This window comes from Haliotis asinina, chromosome 12, assembly GCF_037392515.1.
Source record: "Haliotis asinina isolate JCU_RB_2024 chromosome 12, JCU_Hal_asi_v2, whole genome shotgun sequence".
NCBI classification, from domain to species: Eukaryota; Metazoa; Mollusca; class Gastropoda; order Lepetellida; family Haliotidae; genus Haliotis; species Haliotis asinina.
Genome location: NC_090291.1, coordinates 25,747,647 through 25,766,329, shown reverse-complemented (window position 1 = coordinate 25,766,329; position 18,683 = coordinate 25,747,647). Strand labels below are relative to the sequence as shown.

General features: G+C 37.8%; 1 protein-coding gene and 1 pseudogene across 2 annotated transcripts in view; one reads left to right on the top strand and one right to left on the bottom strand.

Moving 5' to 3' along the window:
- Positions 1 to 2,074: 2,074 nt before the first annotated feature.
- LOC137257616 (septin-7-like) overlaps positions 2,075 to 18,683 on the top strand; it is a 112,943-nt gene continuing 96,334 nt past the window's right edge. Inside the window, exons 1-2 of one of the 2 annotated variants that reach the window (XM_067794938.1) lie at positions 2,075 to 2,577; positions 16,078 to 16,354. In XM_067794938.1, coding sequence (XP_067651039.1) covers positions 2,227 to 2,577; positions 16,078 to 16,354 — 628 coding nt within the window. In that variant the 5' untranslated portion in view covers positions 2,075 to 2,226. The remainder of the gene's footprint in view (positions 2,578 to 16,077; positions 16,355 to 18,683) is intronic. The other variant, XM_067794937.1, reaches the window with a different exon arrangement.
- On the bottom strand, positions 16,912 to 18,578 carry LOC137258608 (zinc finger MYM-type protein 4-like; annotated as a pseudogene).

Sequence of the window (18,683 nt, the reverse complement as noted above, 5' to 3'; positions counted from 1 at the left end):
AGAACATTTGTCAGTACCCTTGATGATACTCCTAAAGCTTTTGATGTCTGCTTACGAAATTTATTAATAGCATAAAATGGTTTGCCCCTTTTGGCTTCAAGACAGAAGAAAATTGTACACTTAAATCATCAACTGTTTCACGTCAGCATTCATCAGGAATGTGTATCCTGTGCATGACGAGATAGTGGCTGTTCCGTTTCTGCGGTTTCTACTCGCCGTGACAGATAACAACTTGTGCGTTTTCAATGATGATAGTTTCTGAAACTACTTTTTTGGTGGGGTCAAATATGTGCAAGTATCGGAGAGCTGTTGGGTATTTGTAAATGATAAACATGTACTATTTATATGTATGTGGCAATTTTGTACAGTGATAAAATTTGCATTTCATCGGTCTGTCTCTGACACAAATGGACTGTAATTGTAATGCTGTTAACCAGGGATAAAAGATCCCATCGCTCGATGCCCAGGACAAGTCAGTTTTCATTTTGGACAATGAAATAATGGTATCTTACTTGGCCGTGGTCTACTAAATGATTTCTGCTTACCGTTTCAAACTGCAAATAAACATGGGTTTGGTTTCATATCTTCTGAAAATGTAGCTATTAATTTTCACAATAATCAAAAACTAAGTTAGCTTTTTTTCCTATTTATCACCTCTCAGTAAATAGTCCACGAAACATTAACATCAAATACCATGAAGATTTATTCTTTCATAATTACATCATCATGATTCTATCATAAAAATCATGACAAGGGGAAAATTAGTCAGGACAAGTTACTTTCATGATGTCACTTGTCCTGTGGCAAAAAAAGTTTCAAGTTCTGTTAGCAAGTCCCACAACCTATTCATATGTATGTCGTAATCCTAACCTTGGCAAAGCTTGTGCTGTGGCATCACAAGTCCAAGATGTTGCCATATTGGTACGCAAACACCACAAGAAACAACAGGATTTGTTTCATAGTGAAGGACCTGAACTCCATCTGGTCGACAATACTGTTTTATTTCCATTATTTTTACCGTTACAATCATCATGGTCATGACAATGTTTTCACATTTTATTGTCACTTAGTGGCTGATGAATTTTTTGTATTTTCAAGTGATGAAATGATGATCTATAAAAACTCACTTTTAGCAATGTTTCATGGCAAACCCTAACTGATTGTCTGGAATAAATGGGTGAATTTTAGTATAAATGTTAGTAGGACAGAGCAATTTTATTTATTGTTTTATGGACTCATCATTGGTATTTCTTCAAGAATAAGAAAAATAACAAAAATAAAGTTTCCCCTCTCAAAAATGAAATCCAAATGTTTTTATTGGCCAAAAATGTGAAATTTTATTTTAGATTGTATATTGCCCAATGTGCTCTTTATGAAATGTCAAAAGTAAAACACTTTTTGAATTTTAATATGAATGTTTCTTTGACAGGTGATATTGTTTCTTTTTGTTTTTTTCCCTCCTTTCTTTAGGTTTTCAAAACCTGTAAAGCAAGAAATTAAATTGGCCTGGCTTTATATGCATAACAAATAACATGGTCTCTCAAATGTTATGGAAACTGGCAATTAATACTGAAATGAAAAATGGACAGTACACACTACATTGGTTGTTCACTGGACACGTCTAAACACAGACACTGTCAGTATTTTAGTTACTCTGTTTTTCTTGTTATGAACATTATGCATTAATGCATATCAAGGATAGTAAGAGACCATTAACTCATGCCAGCGATTTCTGCTTCCACATGTTCAGTTTTGCCATCATTATTTGGAATGTGAGTTATCCAGGCTTTAGTGGATTATGTAGAATTAGATCATTCACCTGTGTTGATCAAGAGTGTAGATTGTTCAGGGAAACTCTGGAACTTAAAGATAATGTACATTTGTGTTTCTGAAAATGAAAATTGATAATGGAATCTGACATGTTCCCCTCATAAATGCATGTTGGAATTCATTGAAATGAGATCTGTAGATTGGCTTGGTGCTGTCACCAATTAACAGCACTTCAGAAAGTCTGCTTTCCAGCCTAGCTCTCTTTCAATAAAAGCCACATGTGCTGGCAAGGAGGGATTGAATTTCACATCAAGGAGTGTGCTGCAGCTGCCTTGGCCCACAGACCAACCGGTGCTTAGTGCCTACACATTTCTTTTCCTGCCTGTCAGTGAGGCTGCCTCATTTGCAAGCGTTGGACTACTGTGCCTTTGTGAGGAAGGAGTCTGATTGTGCCTCATGTCTGACACAATGTCATCTTCCCCTGCTCGCGGGCCTGCCCCGCCTCTTCCAGAGAAACCACCATCTGTAGCTGAGAGAGCCAGACTTTTGAGAAACAGTTTTCGGAAGGAGGAGGTAGAAAAGCCTCGTATTCAGGACAACAAAACAGCAAGTCCGTTGTCTGACAAAAACTCTGCTTCTGTCACAAGTGGAGACCGATCTCCTTCACCCAGTCATAATTCAGGTTCAAATATCTCCCTTTCTGGAGGTGTACCACGATACAATACACAAGGGGAGAAGCCTGTGGGGATACTGCCACAGGATAGCAACAAGGAAAGCAGTTTGAAGACAAATGGGATAAATCCGCCTGTATGTATCACCTTTTACCTTTCAACCAGCCCACTTGCATGTTTATGGTGTGCAGCTGCAATTATTGTTTTGTTTCCTAAATGTCTGATAATGTATTGTAACCAAGCCAAAGCATCTGTAATCCCCTTTGTTGATTTTAGCAAGTAAGGCATATACAGATATAGCAGTCAGTGGGACTGGGGCAGGCTTTGTTGCAGTGTCTGAATGAAGCTTACGCACCTCAGTGATTCATCATGAAGGTCAAGGTTGAATGGTCATGATAAGTAGAGCAGCCAGTTGTGGATGATGGGTGAACAGGAAGATTCAACACAACATACATAACTTTATTCTCTCATGCTTAGCTTTATCCAAGATAACAATATTTTCTGAGAAATCTTCTGGTTGACTGTTCATTTCTCTCTCCGGTTCTCCATTTTGTCATTTCTAACCCTTACTTCATGTCTTCCCTACTTTTTGTGGCACTTTTAATTGGATCAAATGCTTAGGCATAGTGCAGGACTGGACTAAGTCTGAAAGTGACGTGAAGGGTGGTTGGCATAGATTTGTGATAAACTAGATTAGTGTATTGATCAGTTGTCTGTTTTAAGTTATTTTCAGTGACTTTGTGACAGGGAAATTGATTTGCCTAAACAGAAGCCAGTTCAGCTTTGTTACTTTTTGTTGTGCTTCCAGTTGTAAAATACAGATAATGGTTACTAATACTGTTCTGTTCTGTAGCCAACCACATGAGATAAACACATATCAAGTGCATGAATCTCCAAAGATACTGAAAATATGAGAGGTGTGTTTGACCATCAAGAAAAGAAGTTTGACTTTGCCTTTTTGCTGAAGTGTCTTGTAAACAGTAAATATTTATAAGATTAAGCTACAAAAGTAGATTGGGCGAGTTTGAAAGTAGATTGGGCTTTCAATTTTGAGGGATTTTTTTTCTTTGTCAAGAAAGGACTTATTCAGAGGTCAGTTTGGACAGGCATTTTAATTCAGCAGGGGTAGATTAAACATATTCATGGCTTTTAAAGGGCAACATTTGGAATATACTCATTGAAAACACTAAGAAATCAGCAACTTAAAATATGTTAAAGACAAAACTAAACTACTAAACTTGCGAAATGTAGAGTCATTGACATCTCAGAAACATAACTGTTTTTGTATGGCTTTCTATTTAAGGTATCATACGCATTTCTGTTGACAGGATGACCTGCTCATAATAATAGGTAATGGAATAGAAAAATGTTTATTTATGTCTTTGTTGTTGTTTTTTTGTTTTGTTTTGTTTTGTTTTGTTTTGTTTTGTTTTTAGGGCAAAGAATGAAAATAGCAAGACTTAAACTTTCTATCACATACAAAATTATGAATTATTAAATTTAATCAACAAAGTTGTTCAAACAGAATTAGAACATAGACATGACAAGATATAATAGTGGAGTGGCTAAGCAGATAAATTGTGCATTTGCTGATAATAACATGAAATTTTGCGCATTTATAGACTAATGCATTGTGAACATTTTGGGATATGGACTCAAAATAGTTTCATGTTGTGCATGTACAGTAGATAAATACTATTTAACCTTTCCTGACTACTGTTTTCACTTGGGCTTGCCATCAGTACCCTACTGGGACAATTTTTTTTTTAAAGATGTTATTGTTAATAGAAAATATTGGTTAAACATATTGAAACCATAACTGAGGCAATGTTGTAAACTCTGCCTTTAGCACCAGTGCATGTTAGTGAGGACTGTTTGCACTTGCATCGGTTGTTATACCCCTTTGTACAGAGAAGGTACCAACTCCTAAAATGATGCCTGGTGAAGTGTCATCCAAGGGAACATACTGTTCACTTTCCTTCTGTTTCTGTTTTTGAGAGCACATCTCAAAAAGTTTATAATATCTGTCAGCAGAAGTTGGTACATATATGTGGCAGACCCCAGCATGGTGCCTTTTGCTATTTACAGGTTTTTGTGATTTATTATTTTCCAGGTTTTAATGGAAACGTTTCGGGCTTATTCTCAAAATAGAGGGATGGGCTTCGTTTCCGCAGCACAACTCAAACACTTCTAAACACTTCTCTTTCTGCAAAACTTGGCAGATGTGTAGGGGAGACCCTAAAGTGGTGCCTTTTACTATTTACAGATTTTTGTGATTTATCATTTTCCTTGTTTCCATGAAAACGATTCTGACTTAGTGAGTGAGTGAATGAGTGAGTTTGGTTTTACGCCGCTTTTAGCAATATTCCAGCTATATCACGGCGGGGGACACCAGAAAATGGGCCTCACACATTGTACCCATGTGGGGAATCGAACCCGGGTCTTCGGCGTGAAGAGCGAACGCTTTAACCACTAGGCTACCCCACCGCCCCGATTCTGACTTAGTCTCGAAATGGAGATATAGACTTTGTTTCCCGAGCACAACTCGAAAACGATTTCAGTATCTTACAGCAAAACTTGGCAGATATTTGAGGCAGACCACAAAGTGGTGCCTTTTGCTATTTACAATGTTTTGGCATTTTTATTTTCCTGGTTTCCATGGAAACAATTCTGTCTTAGTCTCCAAATGGAGGGATAGGCTTTGTTTCCAGGGCACAACTGGAAAACTATTTCATATCGTTCAACAGATCTTGGCAGATGTATGAAACAGGTCTTGAAGTGATGCCTTTTGCTGTCTACAGATATATGGCTTTTATATTTTTCATGACTTCCATGGAAACGATTCAAACTTAAACTAAGAAAACATCAAGTAACTGTCAGACGATTTGTCCTTTCAAATATGTGGGGGCCAGGGGGATATGTCATCTTCTGATTCTTGTGATTTCTTAGTTTCTTGATTTCCAAGTAAACACTTCAAACTTTGTCACAAAAGTGAGAGGTGTGTTTCGTTTGCAGAGCACATCTCAAAAAGTTCCTGATATCTGTCAGCAAAACTTGATACATAAATCTCTTTCTGCAAAACTTGGCAGAGATGTAGGGGAGACCCTAAAGTGGTGCCTTTTGCTAAGTACAGATTTTTGTGATTTATGATTTTCCCAGTTTCCATGGAAACGATTCTGTCTTAGTCTCAAAATGGAGGGATGGGTTTCGTTTCCAGAGCACAACTCAAAAACTATTCAATATCTTACAGCAAAACTGGGCAGATATTTGAGGCAGACCACAAAGTGGTGCCCTTTGCTATTTACAAAGATTTTGATTTTTACTTTTCCCAGTTCCCATGGAAACAATTCAGACTTAGTTTCAAAGTTGATGGATTGGCTTTGTTTCCAGAGCATGCATACCTTGAAAACTATTTCATTTCTTTCAACAGATCTTGGCAGATATATGAGACAGATCTTGAAGTGGTGCCTTTTGCTGTTTACTGATATGTGGCATTTATATTTTTCATGATTTCCATGGAAATGATTCAGAATCAAACTTTGTCTAAAAAACATCAAGTAACTGTTAAATAATTTCTCCTTTCAAATATGTGGGGGACGAGGGGATATGTCATGTTCTGATGACTCTTGTTTTTCCAGTTTCCGTGGAAACAATTTGGACTTCGTCTCAAAATAGAGGGAAGCTCTTCAAATATCTGCACATAATGTATCTATTACATTTGGCAATAATATTATCTACAGTTCTTTGAAATTTATCACTCTTAGATAAATAGTCCAGTAAACATTAACATCAAAACATTGTGTCATGAAATCAGGGCAAGTGAAAAATTAGTCAGGGCAAGTTTCTTTCTTGAAGTCACTTGCCCTGTGGCAAATCGAATTGAACCCTTGTCTAGTCTAAAATGTGTCACAAAATTAATCCCAAGCTCTGTAATGTTTATAAAATGTGAAACCCCAGGGGCTGATAAATCCCAGAGCCCAGCGCCCGGGACAAGTCCATTTTCATTTCAGGCAATAACATAGTGGTATCTTACTTGTCCATGGGCTACAGAAAATTTCAACTCGAGGTTTCAAAAAAAACCTTGAATTTCTTATCATATCTGCTCTAAATGCTGGCATTAAGAGTAGCGTTGTCTTTCTTTGCTATTTATCACTTTTCGAGAAATAGTCCAGGAAACATCAACATCAAATACTATGTTGATTTATTCTTTCATAATGACATCATCATTATTATGTGATAAAATCAGGACAAATAGAAACTTACTCAGGACAAGTTACTTTCTTAAAGTCACTAGCACTGTGGCAAGTGGCTTTTATAAAAAAAAAAATTGAACCCCTGCAACTACCTTAAGGATAAGGGTAAGTCACTTACGGTCACTTAAACCATGTGCTCCTGACTCATGCAGTACGGAACCATGTGGTCTCCTTCAGTCCACACAAAATGCTATCAACAAGGCAACCAGCACCAGTTTTAGCACCAAGTTTCACACACCATATCACACAAAGTTACCCAAACTTAAAGGTCACATGCAACCAAAAAATCAAACATAATTCAAACACAATTATCACTTATTCATGACATATGATGTACATTGCTGCTTGTAAAAAAACAAATAAACAAAATTATAAGTGTACAATTGCGATTCAAAAGTGCAGTATTTTGTACTTGGGCTTACTTCCCTCGAAACAAAGCCCTCGGGAGACTGAACCTAGATTCTTGAGAGGCATTTAGAAGTCAGTATTCTAATATACGACAAAAAGTTATGGATGTCAACTTCTTCTTTATTGTCTTCTGGGTTTCTGGGCTATTCCTTGCTCCTTCATCAGATGGATGCTGACTAACAGTTAAACAGGATATATATATACTAGTAATGTACATGAAGCCAGAGTGGTGATTTTAAGCATGTTTATACATTTAAAACATAGCAGATGAAAAGAGGATTAAAATATAAGTCTATCTTTGGCACATCCCGGTCGGTTGTCCACAACAATAAACTTCCTCTTCCTGTTTGGCTCATGTTGATGACCTACCTTGTTGTTGGGCAAGTTTCGTTTCTGTCCTTGACTGCTCCCTCTTAATCAGTTTCACAAACACATAAATGTTGGGGTGGCAGGATGGCAGGGGGTTTGACTTGGAGTGCCTGCATTCAGAGTTGTTATTTTTTCTGTGGTCATTGTTGGCAGAGTGGCTCCATTCAAACTTATACCACAGACTCATCTAACCAGGTTGGAATGATATGGTCCACAAACTTCGTTCATGTCTCATCCATGGGTGCTTCGGCATTAGTGTCTGTCCAAACAGATCTACTTGAGCAAGTGCAAGTGCAAGTGTGAGGGTCTTTTCTTTAAGAGCCAGTTACCTGAAGTTGGCATCCTCCTTGCTTGGTGATGTAAGTCCAAGACTCTGAATCTTCTGCCATAATGCTCCATTGAAAACAGCATGGGCACCGTTCGGGGCTCTCTCAAAGTCTATCTGCAGAATCAGCAGCTGGAGATTAAGGTGAAGTCACTCTTTGTCAGCCTTCAACAACTGGAAAGCTGTAGTGTATGTTGCTTGCGACATGCAGTGGCATGTGTACAAGAAGATACATGAACCCTTGTACTTCCACATGGATGGTGCAAGTCCGCAGGAACAGTTTGGGCGAGGAGTAGAATGTCCCATCTGCATATACAATGTCTACTTCACAGAGAAGTTCCAGGTTCTGCCATGTAGCGAAGATGAGAATCATAAAGGACAAATTTTTATGGATAGGAACTTCTTGAGTTTATTTTCACAACGTTTAGGGGTTTATCCTAGCTTATCCCTCGCCAGGTTGAGCTGAACTGAACAGTAAGGCTTACTGTTAACTCTGCCCATGACCTCAAAATGCTTATGATGCCACAATGCTATGACAGCATGATACCAGTAGCTAACAGGAATACTATGACAACATAATAGAATAAGTAGTGAATGGTTACAACTAACATGACTCATAGAATGAATACATCTTATTTGGATAGATAGTAGTGTTGTTGGATTAAATTAGAAATGACAGATCCTTATTATATTAAATTGTAAGTTTAGACATGTACAGAGATTTTTTATAAATGTATTGTATGTATAGCATGTAAAGTAATTATTGTTCATCCATGGGTGCCCTTGTCAGTCTTTTTACTATAATTTTTTGGTGATGCCCCAGGCATGAGAATCTTGTCAACATCTCCATGGTCAGCTATCAGGAATTGCTTGCCAGCGACAGTCACAGTCCACTCTCTAGTAACTGTGTATTAGATCTAGTCTTGGGAATGCCTGGAATCCTCTGTACATGGATGTCCACATAGCATCAGATGTTGCGATGAACTGGAGATAATCCTCAAGGAAAATGTCAGCATTCTTCTTCAAAGTTTAAATTAGGACATCATAGATCTTTGTTATTGGTGTTGTCTCAGATGCTGCACTTTCAAGCAGCCTTGAAAACATCCACATCATAGAGACAGAAAAACGGAGTGGGGAGGGGATCAATAATATCAGATATATACATACATTGTGCAAAGTGTAAATTGGGTTTTATTGAAGATGATTTTCATGTATCTTCAGTCTGGGATAAATATAAAGATGTGAGTGGGAAATATCTTCCACATTCTAAATATGTCCATAATAACTCTCAAAATCCTCTTCAACACTTCACCTAACTGATCTCCAAGCTCTCTATGATCAACTTCCGAAACCATGCATTATAATGGATGATCTTAATGGTCACAATCCACTCTGGGGTGGTACAAATTCTAACACTAAAGGTAAAATACTGGAAAATTTTATCTCAGATAATGACCTGTGCATTTTTAACGATGATTCAAGCACTTATCTGCATCCTGCAACCTGCACCTACTCTTCTCTGGATTTGTCTCTTGCAGACTCTAATTTACTTAATGAATTTGATTGGTCAGTTCACAACGATCTCTGTGGAAGTGGTCACTTTCCAACGATATTATCTGAATCTTCTCCGACTGATTCTTCATGTTATAAAAGATGGAATTTTTCCAAGGCGGACTGGTCCTTATTTCAAACTCAGTGCACATCTAAACTAAAACCCGAATATTTCAGTGATATTGCTGATCCTATTCAGGTATTTTCTGACGTTTTAAATGTAAATGAGTGCATACCAAGATCAACTCCACATGTACAAAAGTCATCGTTTACGACAGACTGTAAAAATGCTTGAAAAGCAAGGGAAAAGGCAGAGAAATATTTCCACCATCACAGAACTGTCCATAACCTTAACAGATTTAAAATACTGAATGCAAATGCGGGTCATACCTTTAAGCAAAGTAAGCGACAATCTTAGAGGAACTTTATCTCCAAAATTAATTGACCCGTGAAGGTCCCGGGGTAGAATAGGCCTTCAGCAACCCATGCTTGCCATAAAAGGTGACTCAGCTTGTCGTAAGAGGCGACTAACGGGATCGGGTGGTCAGGCTCGCTGACTTGGTTGACACATGTCATCGGTTCCCAATTGCGCAGATCGATGCTCATGTTGTTGATCACTGGATTGTCTGGTCCAGACTCGATTATTTACAGACCGCCGCCATATAGCTGTAATATTGCTGAGTGCGGCGTAAAACTAAACTCACTCACTCACTCACTCCCAAAATTAATTCACGCTCGCCAGTGTCCAAAGTATGGAACATGGTTCAAAGGATTAAAGGCAAAGGTTCAAAATCTGCTGTTCACCATCTCAAAGATGGTGATAATTTAATTACTGACAAATGTCAAATTGCAAATAAAATTGGCGAAACTCTTGCCAAAAATTCGTCATCGGCAAATTACATCCCTGAGTTTCAGAGATATCAGAACTTAATTTTGATTCAGATAACGATGAGGACTATAATGAAGTGTTTTCATTACATGAGCTATATACTGCTCTTGAGCAAGCTCATGACACAGCAGCAGGTGATGACAACATTCATTATCAGCTGCTGAAACATTTGCCTGAACCATGTCTTGTCACACTCTTAGAAATATTTGATAAAATATGGACATCCGGAAACTTTCCTCCTTCATGGCGTAATGCCATTGTAATCCCTATACCTAAACCTGGTAAGGATCATACTGATCCTTCCAATTACTGACCGATATCTTTAACCAGCTGTGTCGGTAAAACCATGGAGCGAATGGTAAATAACAGATTAATTTGGTATCTGGAAACCAATAACCTCATTACAAATATACAATGTGGTTTTCGGAAGAATAGAGGTACCATTGATCATTTGGTACGTTTAGAATCCTTTGTCAAAAATGCTATAGTAAATAAACAACATGCTGTATCGATATTCTTTGATCTTGAGAAAGCATATGATACAACCTGGAAGCATGGCATTTTAAAGGATTTACATGATTTGGGGTTGAGAGGTCGTTTACCTATTTTTATATCACAGTTTTTAAGTGGCAGACAGTTTCAAGTCCGAGTGGGTTCAACCCTGTCTGACCATTATAATCAGGATCAGGGTGTTCCACAAGGCAGTATTCTGTCCGTCAGTTTATTTAGTATTAAGATCATAAGTTTATCCAAGGTTTTAAGCGATTCCATTGATGGACCACTTTTTGTGGATGATTTTAATATTTCGTGCCGTGGTAAAAATATGCATACTATTGAACAACAACAGTTATGTTTAAATAAAATAAATAAAATAAATAAAATTTGTTTTGAAAACGGCTTTAAATTTTCTAAATCTAAAACAAATTGTATACATTGTAAGCCGCATAAGGACCCTGAACTATCTTTAAATGGCACTCCCATCAAAGTTGTCAAGGAGGCCAAGTTCTTGGGTTTAATTTTCAATTCTCATTTAACCTTCTTACCACACATTAAATCCCTTAAAGCCAAATGCCTGAAGGTACTAGATTTGTTAAAGGTTGTTTCAAATTCAAAGTGGGGTGGGGATCAAGCTACTCTCCTTCTCTTATACAGATCATTGGTAAGATCTAAACTTGATTATGGTGCCACTGTATATGGTGGAGCCTGCAAAAGCAACCTTAACTTCTTGATTCTGTACACCACCAAGGTCTAAGACTTCATCTTGGGTCTTTCCAAACTTCACCTATTGACAGTCTTCACGTTGAAGCCGATGAACCATCTCTTACACAATGTTCTATAAAATTAACCTTACAATACATTACTAAATTACACTCTAATGAATCTAACCCTGCATATAACTGTGTGTTCAATTCACTTTATGAGGATTTGTATGAGAAGAAGTCTTCTCTTGTTCCACCTCTAGGGCACAGAATTAAACCCTTTCTTTCTTCGGCCGGCATTCAGCTGGAAAACATAGCTCCCTCCCGTCTTCTTTCTTCTCCTCCTTGGCAGCTGGTTAGAGCACAAGTCGACCTAACATTATCTTCATTTAAAAAATCAGAAACTAATGAATTACAATATAAACAAGAATATAATCAACTAAAAACTAAATAATTACAAACTCTTATTTACAGATGGTTCAAAGGACAGTGGCACAGTAGCTTGTGCCACAGTCATTGGATCCAGAACAATATCTTTTAGACTACCAGATAACAGTTCTGTTTATACAGCTGAAGCAAACGCCATACCAACGGCTCCTAAATATATTGAAAGACACCCTAAACATAAACAATATATAATCTATTCAGAGTTTCTTTCTTGCCTTCAAGTGATTAAAACTATTTCTTGCAAAAATCCGCTTCTAACAGAAATTATTGAATTGTATAATGATCTTGCTACCGGCCAATATGAGATCGTCTTTTGTTGGTTACCCAGCCATGTAGGAATCTCTGGTAACACAATGGCTGACCTTGCAGCTGAAGCAGCACTCAGCAAGCCTGTGACACCACTTCTTATTCCTTACAGTGATTACAAAGCCACCATTAGATCTTATATCCGTGATCTGATTGCAAAAGAAGTGGGACACCCAAGTGGGTATCAATAAATTACATGAGATAAAACCTTACTTTGGTTATACCCACTTGGGTTGTCAGTCCAGATTTGAACCCATGGCGATGTCATATTGGTCATACAAGGTATACACATGCATACCTGTTGAAAGGTGAAGATCCTCAGTTTTGCATCCCTCGTGACGAGAGAACCACAGTCAAGCATATCCTGCTTGGCTGTGTTGAATTCTCCATCATATGGGATAAATATTTCAATGTAAAAACACTTTCGGATCTTTTCAACACCGTAAATACTCATTTAATTATTGGATTTATAAAGGAAATTGATTTCCTTGTCCGGTTATATAATTGATATGTCTGGTAGATAGTTGAATTTTAATGATTGGTAGTATAGATTAGGAACATTGATCATTAGTGGCTGTACCCTCAAAGGGGGTTGAAGTATTGTAAAATCATTGTCCTCCTGAGAGGGTATGTAAGTCCCAAAATTTTCAAAGTAAATTTATACTTGCCAGGATTTTTAAGTGTAGTATTTGTGTTATTTTAATTTTGGCTCAAATTTGTTACAATCGCCAGCAGCTGAAGGGATGGTGTAAACATTTAGGTAGCAAAGGTACTGTAAGTCCCATGGTCCCTAGTGTGGTGATCTACCTTCTGTTGTTGGAGATCTATAGCCTGTTTTTATGCTGTATCGTTCATATAATGATATCAGTTTTAACTCACTCACTAGTTTTAATGCTAATTGTGATATTCTAGGTGTTTTACTGTCCTTCGTTGACAGGTTTTATAATGTACACATGGTCATTTTCATTGTTGAATGTTCTCATCATATGGCTGAAATATTGCTGATGTGACGTTAAATATTAACTCACTCACTCACTCACTCAAAATCCTCTTGTCATACATGCAGCTGCAACATTGTTAAAACATCTACTTAATGCCACATAACTATTTCCATTTGTGTTCATGTGACATTATATATGTATTATATATAACTTAAAATTAGCCATAAAGCTGTTTATTACCGAATAAAGTGTCTCTGTCCATTGTGACTATTGGTACTGGACAAAAACTTTATAAGGATAAATCGGTCGAAAAGAAACTGAACCTTTAAGTAGCAGAGAGCAAAAAAATATATATATATATATATATACTCATGGAAATATTTAAGGGAACGCATGTTTCTTAGCACAATTCAAAATTTCTGTTTACTAACTTCAGCGCTGTGTATTATCGTTTTCGTGAAGAGCAGTTCACTCAAACTCACCATAATGCTTTCCATGCACGTGCACTACATGCTCCTAAATTTACATGCACTTAGATTTACACGTAACATGTATGTGCACTGTCAAACACAACGGTTAAAAACATTGTTAATATGGCGAGACAGTACAGAACTTTGGCTCAGAAATGGGAGGCAATTGGCATGGTTAATGGTGGAAGCTCATTACAACAGGTTGCAACAACTTTTCATAAGTCTGTTAGCGAGACTTTGGAATCTCTATGGAGCGACTGGTGATGTCAAAATGAGGCGTGGGACGGAAAAAGAAAACCACCCCATGGGATGACCGGACCCTGTGCCTTATTGCTCTTCGAGACAGGTTCAAATCCTCCTCCAAAATCAATACGGAATTCATGCGAAGAACAAAAGTCAGAATTTGTTCACATACAGTGCGTAATCATCTTAAATCGGCTGGTCTAAAAAGCTGCCGTCCATTGGTTGGAATCAACATGACTGAGCAACACAAGCGCTTGAGACTGCAGTGGGCATGGAACCATGGAGGAAGAACTGCATGTCAATGGAGAAACACCATGTTTAGTGATGAGAGCAGGTACACACTAGACCATATTGAGGGTCAAATTTGAGTTGGGATGCGTTGGGGAACGTCACACCGCCTGCACCATCAAACAGCATGGTCGTTATGGAGGGGGCTCTGTTATGGTGTGGGGCGGGTTTACCTTTAACCACAAAACAGATCTTGTGCGTGTTGATGGCAGGATAACAGGTGTACGACATCGTGATGAGATCTTGAACCTGATTGTGATCCCCTTCGCACGTACAGCAGATCGAATGTTCGAGTTCCAGCATGACAATGCCCGCCCTCACATCGCTCATATTTGTTGGGACAAACTGAGCTGCAGTTGTCTGGGTGTTGCAATGGACGGCTGAAAGTCCTGACCTTAACCCCATCGAACATCTTTGGGATGTTCTTGGCCGCAATGTCCAACAATTTAAATGAACTTTTCGTGGCTCTACAGGAAGAATGGCGTAGAATTCCGATTGGTACCATCCGTATGCTCATTCGCAGTATGCCATGATGCCAAGCAGTTCTTCAGAGACATGGGAGACACACTCGATATTGATTTTCATCACTTGACATAAGCCTTTTCATCTGTATGAACGTTTCTCTTACAGTTTCAAAGATTAAAAGTCACAGCTATTTCATGCATTCCCTTAAATTTTTCAATGAGTATATATGTAAAGAAAGTGATGAGAATACTCTCAGGAAAACATACGTGTGCTGAAGATACACGATTGAAACATGTAGAAGATCTTTGATATGTCTGCTCATGTGGGAAAAAAAAAGGAGCAGGAAATTTAGGCGAAGCGGGTATGCACCATTTCTTTATTGTCACAAGCAGACATTTATGTGTTGTGTTATACCCTGGTGACATATTAGGTTCTCTTCTGAGGATGGCTAGACAGCTACACTTATATGATTAACACAAGTGGCACGATTGCATTATTAGATGTAAGGAATGCATAAATTAATGCTCTTGAAGTTTCCATGTGGGATCTTACATTCTGGTTGAGTTTTTCAGGCTGACGTTTTGCTCTGTTTTGTGCCTTTTTATAGTCGATACCTCGTCTGTCCATCCATCCGTCCATCCGTAATCATTTTGTTTCCGGAGCATTACTCAAAAACAGTTTAATATTTTTAGACCAAAATTGGTAGATATAATAATCTGAACCTATGGTTGTGCCTTTTGCTATTTACAGATTTTTGGTATTTTTGTTTTTCCATGGAACATTTTGGTGTTAGTCTAATGGTGGGTTTGGCTTCGTTTCCGGAGCAGAACTAAAAAATATTTCAATATTTTTCTGCAAAATTTGGTACTAATCAAAACCTGAAGTGGTGCCTTTTGCCACTTACAGGATTTTGTGATTTATTATTTTCTCGGTTTCCTTGGAAATGCTTCGGAAATGTTTCCGGAGCAGAACTCAAAAACTTCTCAATATCTGTCAGTAAAACTTGGTAGATATTTGTGGCAGACCCCAACATGGTGCCTTTTGGTATTAACAGGTTTTTGTGATTTATTATTTCTTGGGTTCAATGGAAACGTTTTGGACTTAGTCTCAATATGGAAGGATGGGCTTCATTTTCGGAGCTGAACTCAAAATCCGTTTTTTATTTTTCTGCAAAACCTGTTACAACTCAAAAACCATTTGATATCTTTCAACAGATATTGGCAGATATGTTAGACAGATCTTGAAGTGGTGCCTTTTTTAGAGATATATAGCATTTATATTTTTCATGACTTCCATGGAAACATTTTAAACTTCATGTAAAAAAACATCAAGTAACCTTCAGATGATTTGTCCTTTCAGATATGTGGGTCCAGGGGGGATATGTCATCTTCTGATGACTTTTGTTTCTTTCAGTATAGGCATCGCATTTCTTCTCACAAACAAGGTTTTTGTTATCAGTATACTGATACTTGTTTGTTTCAGATGAATGCAGCAAAGAGAGAAGCCTTTTTTCGTGGGGGAAGTGGAGATGGTCCCACCACAAAGTTTGACCCATCTGCTCGTCTTGGATATGACAGAGAAAGGGTGAAGGAAAAGGAATATATGAGAGATACCGAGTTTGATAAAGAGAAGGAACGAGAGAAAAAGTATAGTGACACACACAAAGAATTGGAAGGATATGTGGGCTTTGCCAATCTCCCAAATCAGGTATACAGGAAGTCTGTGAAGAGAGGCTTTGAATTCACCCTGATGGTGGTTGGTAAGTGACTAAATTTTCCTTCATGGTGATATTTGCTTTACATGTATGGTGGGGCAGGTTTAATTCAACTTTGTCGGGCTCATTCAAGACTGTTTCTAAAGACAATTTATCAGATGAATTTAATCATGTGTTTGACAATATTTTGTAGCTCCATGAAAATTATTTATGTGCCTTTTTGGCTTAAGGATTTCTGGTCAATAAATCTGATCAGGTATGTTCCATTACCATGATGACTTTGTTTGGGCATTTTTATTGATCCTTGTTTCCATGGATCCGATTTGGATCCCTCCAAATGAAGGGGTGGGCTTTGTTCCCAGAGCACAACTCGAAAACCTTTTCATATCTTTCAACATATCTTGGCAGATATATGAGACAGATCTTGAAATTGTGACTTTGCTGGTTACAGATATATGGCATTTATAATTTTCATGAACTCTATGGAAACAATTCAATCTTAATCTAAAAAAACAATGAGTAACTGTCAGATGATTTGTCCTTTCAAAAATGTGGGGGCCCACATGATATGTCATCTTCTGATGACTCTTGTTGACTTACTCTTAAAAGTGAGAGGTGCGCTGCGTTTCCAGAGCAGAACTCAAAAACTTCTTAATATCTGTCAATATAAACCTCAGGTGCCTTATTAGTGTCATTTCACAGGTCATTGTTTTGTCGGGTAAACCTCCTTTCAGGGCCATTTACAATATCCCAGGGACATTCTATAGAATCTCCCTGGGATGTTTAGAATACTATTTGGCCCAGAAAGAAGATTTTCACAAGGCAATTTTTTCGTTCAGATTCTTAAAAGAAAAAGTCAAGCAGAGACAGTGATTTTATTTCTTGAAACTACATTTCATGACATGTCAAAATTGAACACGACTGTCGATTTAGATTCCCTGGAAACGTCTTTTCCGGCATTGACATTCAACTCTTTGTCTGGAGATACTGTACATGAAGCTTTGATACCCTTCTGGCGTTTTGGTGCTGACGTTAGGATGTCGGACAAGGTAGAGTTTTGATCATCAGAGGTCCGTTTGTATGAACGAACAGCTTCAATCTTGTGACCTAGAAAGAAAGAGGCAAAAGCATAAATAAAGTGTTCGTAAGATCACATATCTCAAAGCACATGAAGTTGCTTTGTCTTAATAAAAGGTTGTGAAATAATGGCAACTGATCTTAGAAATTAGATTATTTCAAACATAATTAATCTTGAGTGCTATTTACATTGGCTACAATGTGTGTTACGTGAATGAGATAATTGTTACAATGTAAACATTAAAATATTGTCTAGCAATGTCAAATGTATTCTTACCGGTCATTTCACAAATCATTTGCTCGTCGACGTTGGCCCGATGAATCCTTGTGGCAGCTGAAGCTCTCAATGAATGATTTGTTTTGTTACCCTGTAAACCACCTTCTTGACAAAGCCGTTTGACTGTATATTGGAGGGTATTGTGGCCAACCAGGGTTTTCAGAAACCAACTTCCATCCTTGGGTCTGGCGCGAGGAGTGAAGTAGAAGTAATCGGTCGTTTTGCCATCCACACTGTATTAAAAAAACCCAAAGAATGATTTCTGAAATACTTTATCCACTTAATTGAAAGAAAATCTTAATATTTTCATATTATATATGTTAAATTTGTTATTTTCTTTATAGTTTTTAAATTTTGATTCATTTATAGAAAATATACTCATCACAAGGATCTGTACTTCTGGAAAATACTGACATAACATCGGTCCTTGTCAATGTTTTCATATGCCTGCACTTTCTTCAGAGCTTGTTTCCTCTGCTTCAACCCGCCAAGGTTTGTTTTTGACACATCTTCGGTGTACAGAAGGAACTTTCGGCCGCTGCCATCCTTATGAGGTCCCGTTATTTGTGGTTTGGCAAACATCCTCAAGGTCCTACGTTCCTTACCCCCTCGAAGAGCGAAGTGCAATCCTACAAAAAGACCAAAATAACTACATTATCATATATATCTGAGCATTTTTTCTTCAGCCAAAGAATAGAAAAGCTTACGATAAGTATAATCAATATGTACATGAATAGAGTATTTAGTAAGACTAACCTGTAAGATACAGCACTGTATCTAGAAGTTTTCTGGGGTGTTGTCTCCCAGAGCTCCACACTGCCAAAGCTGCTCTTCCTCAGTGAGGGATATCGTTTCTGTTGGCTTCCGGCTCGTAGACCAACAGCAGAACGTTTGCACATAACTGCGTCCAGACATCGACGACTGTCTTCAAACTCCTTATCTTCAAACATGTTCACTGTGCATCCCTTTGCTCTGATGGCGCTTTGTAATGAGGTGTATATACCATACAATGTATGAGAT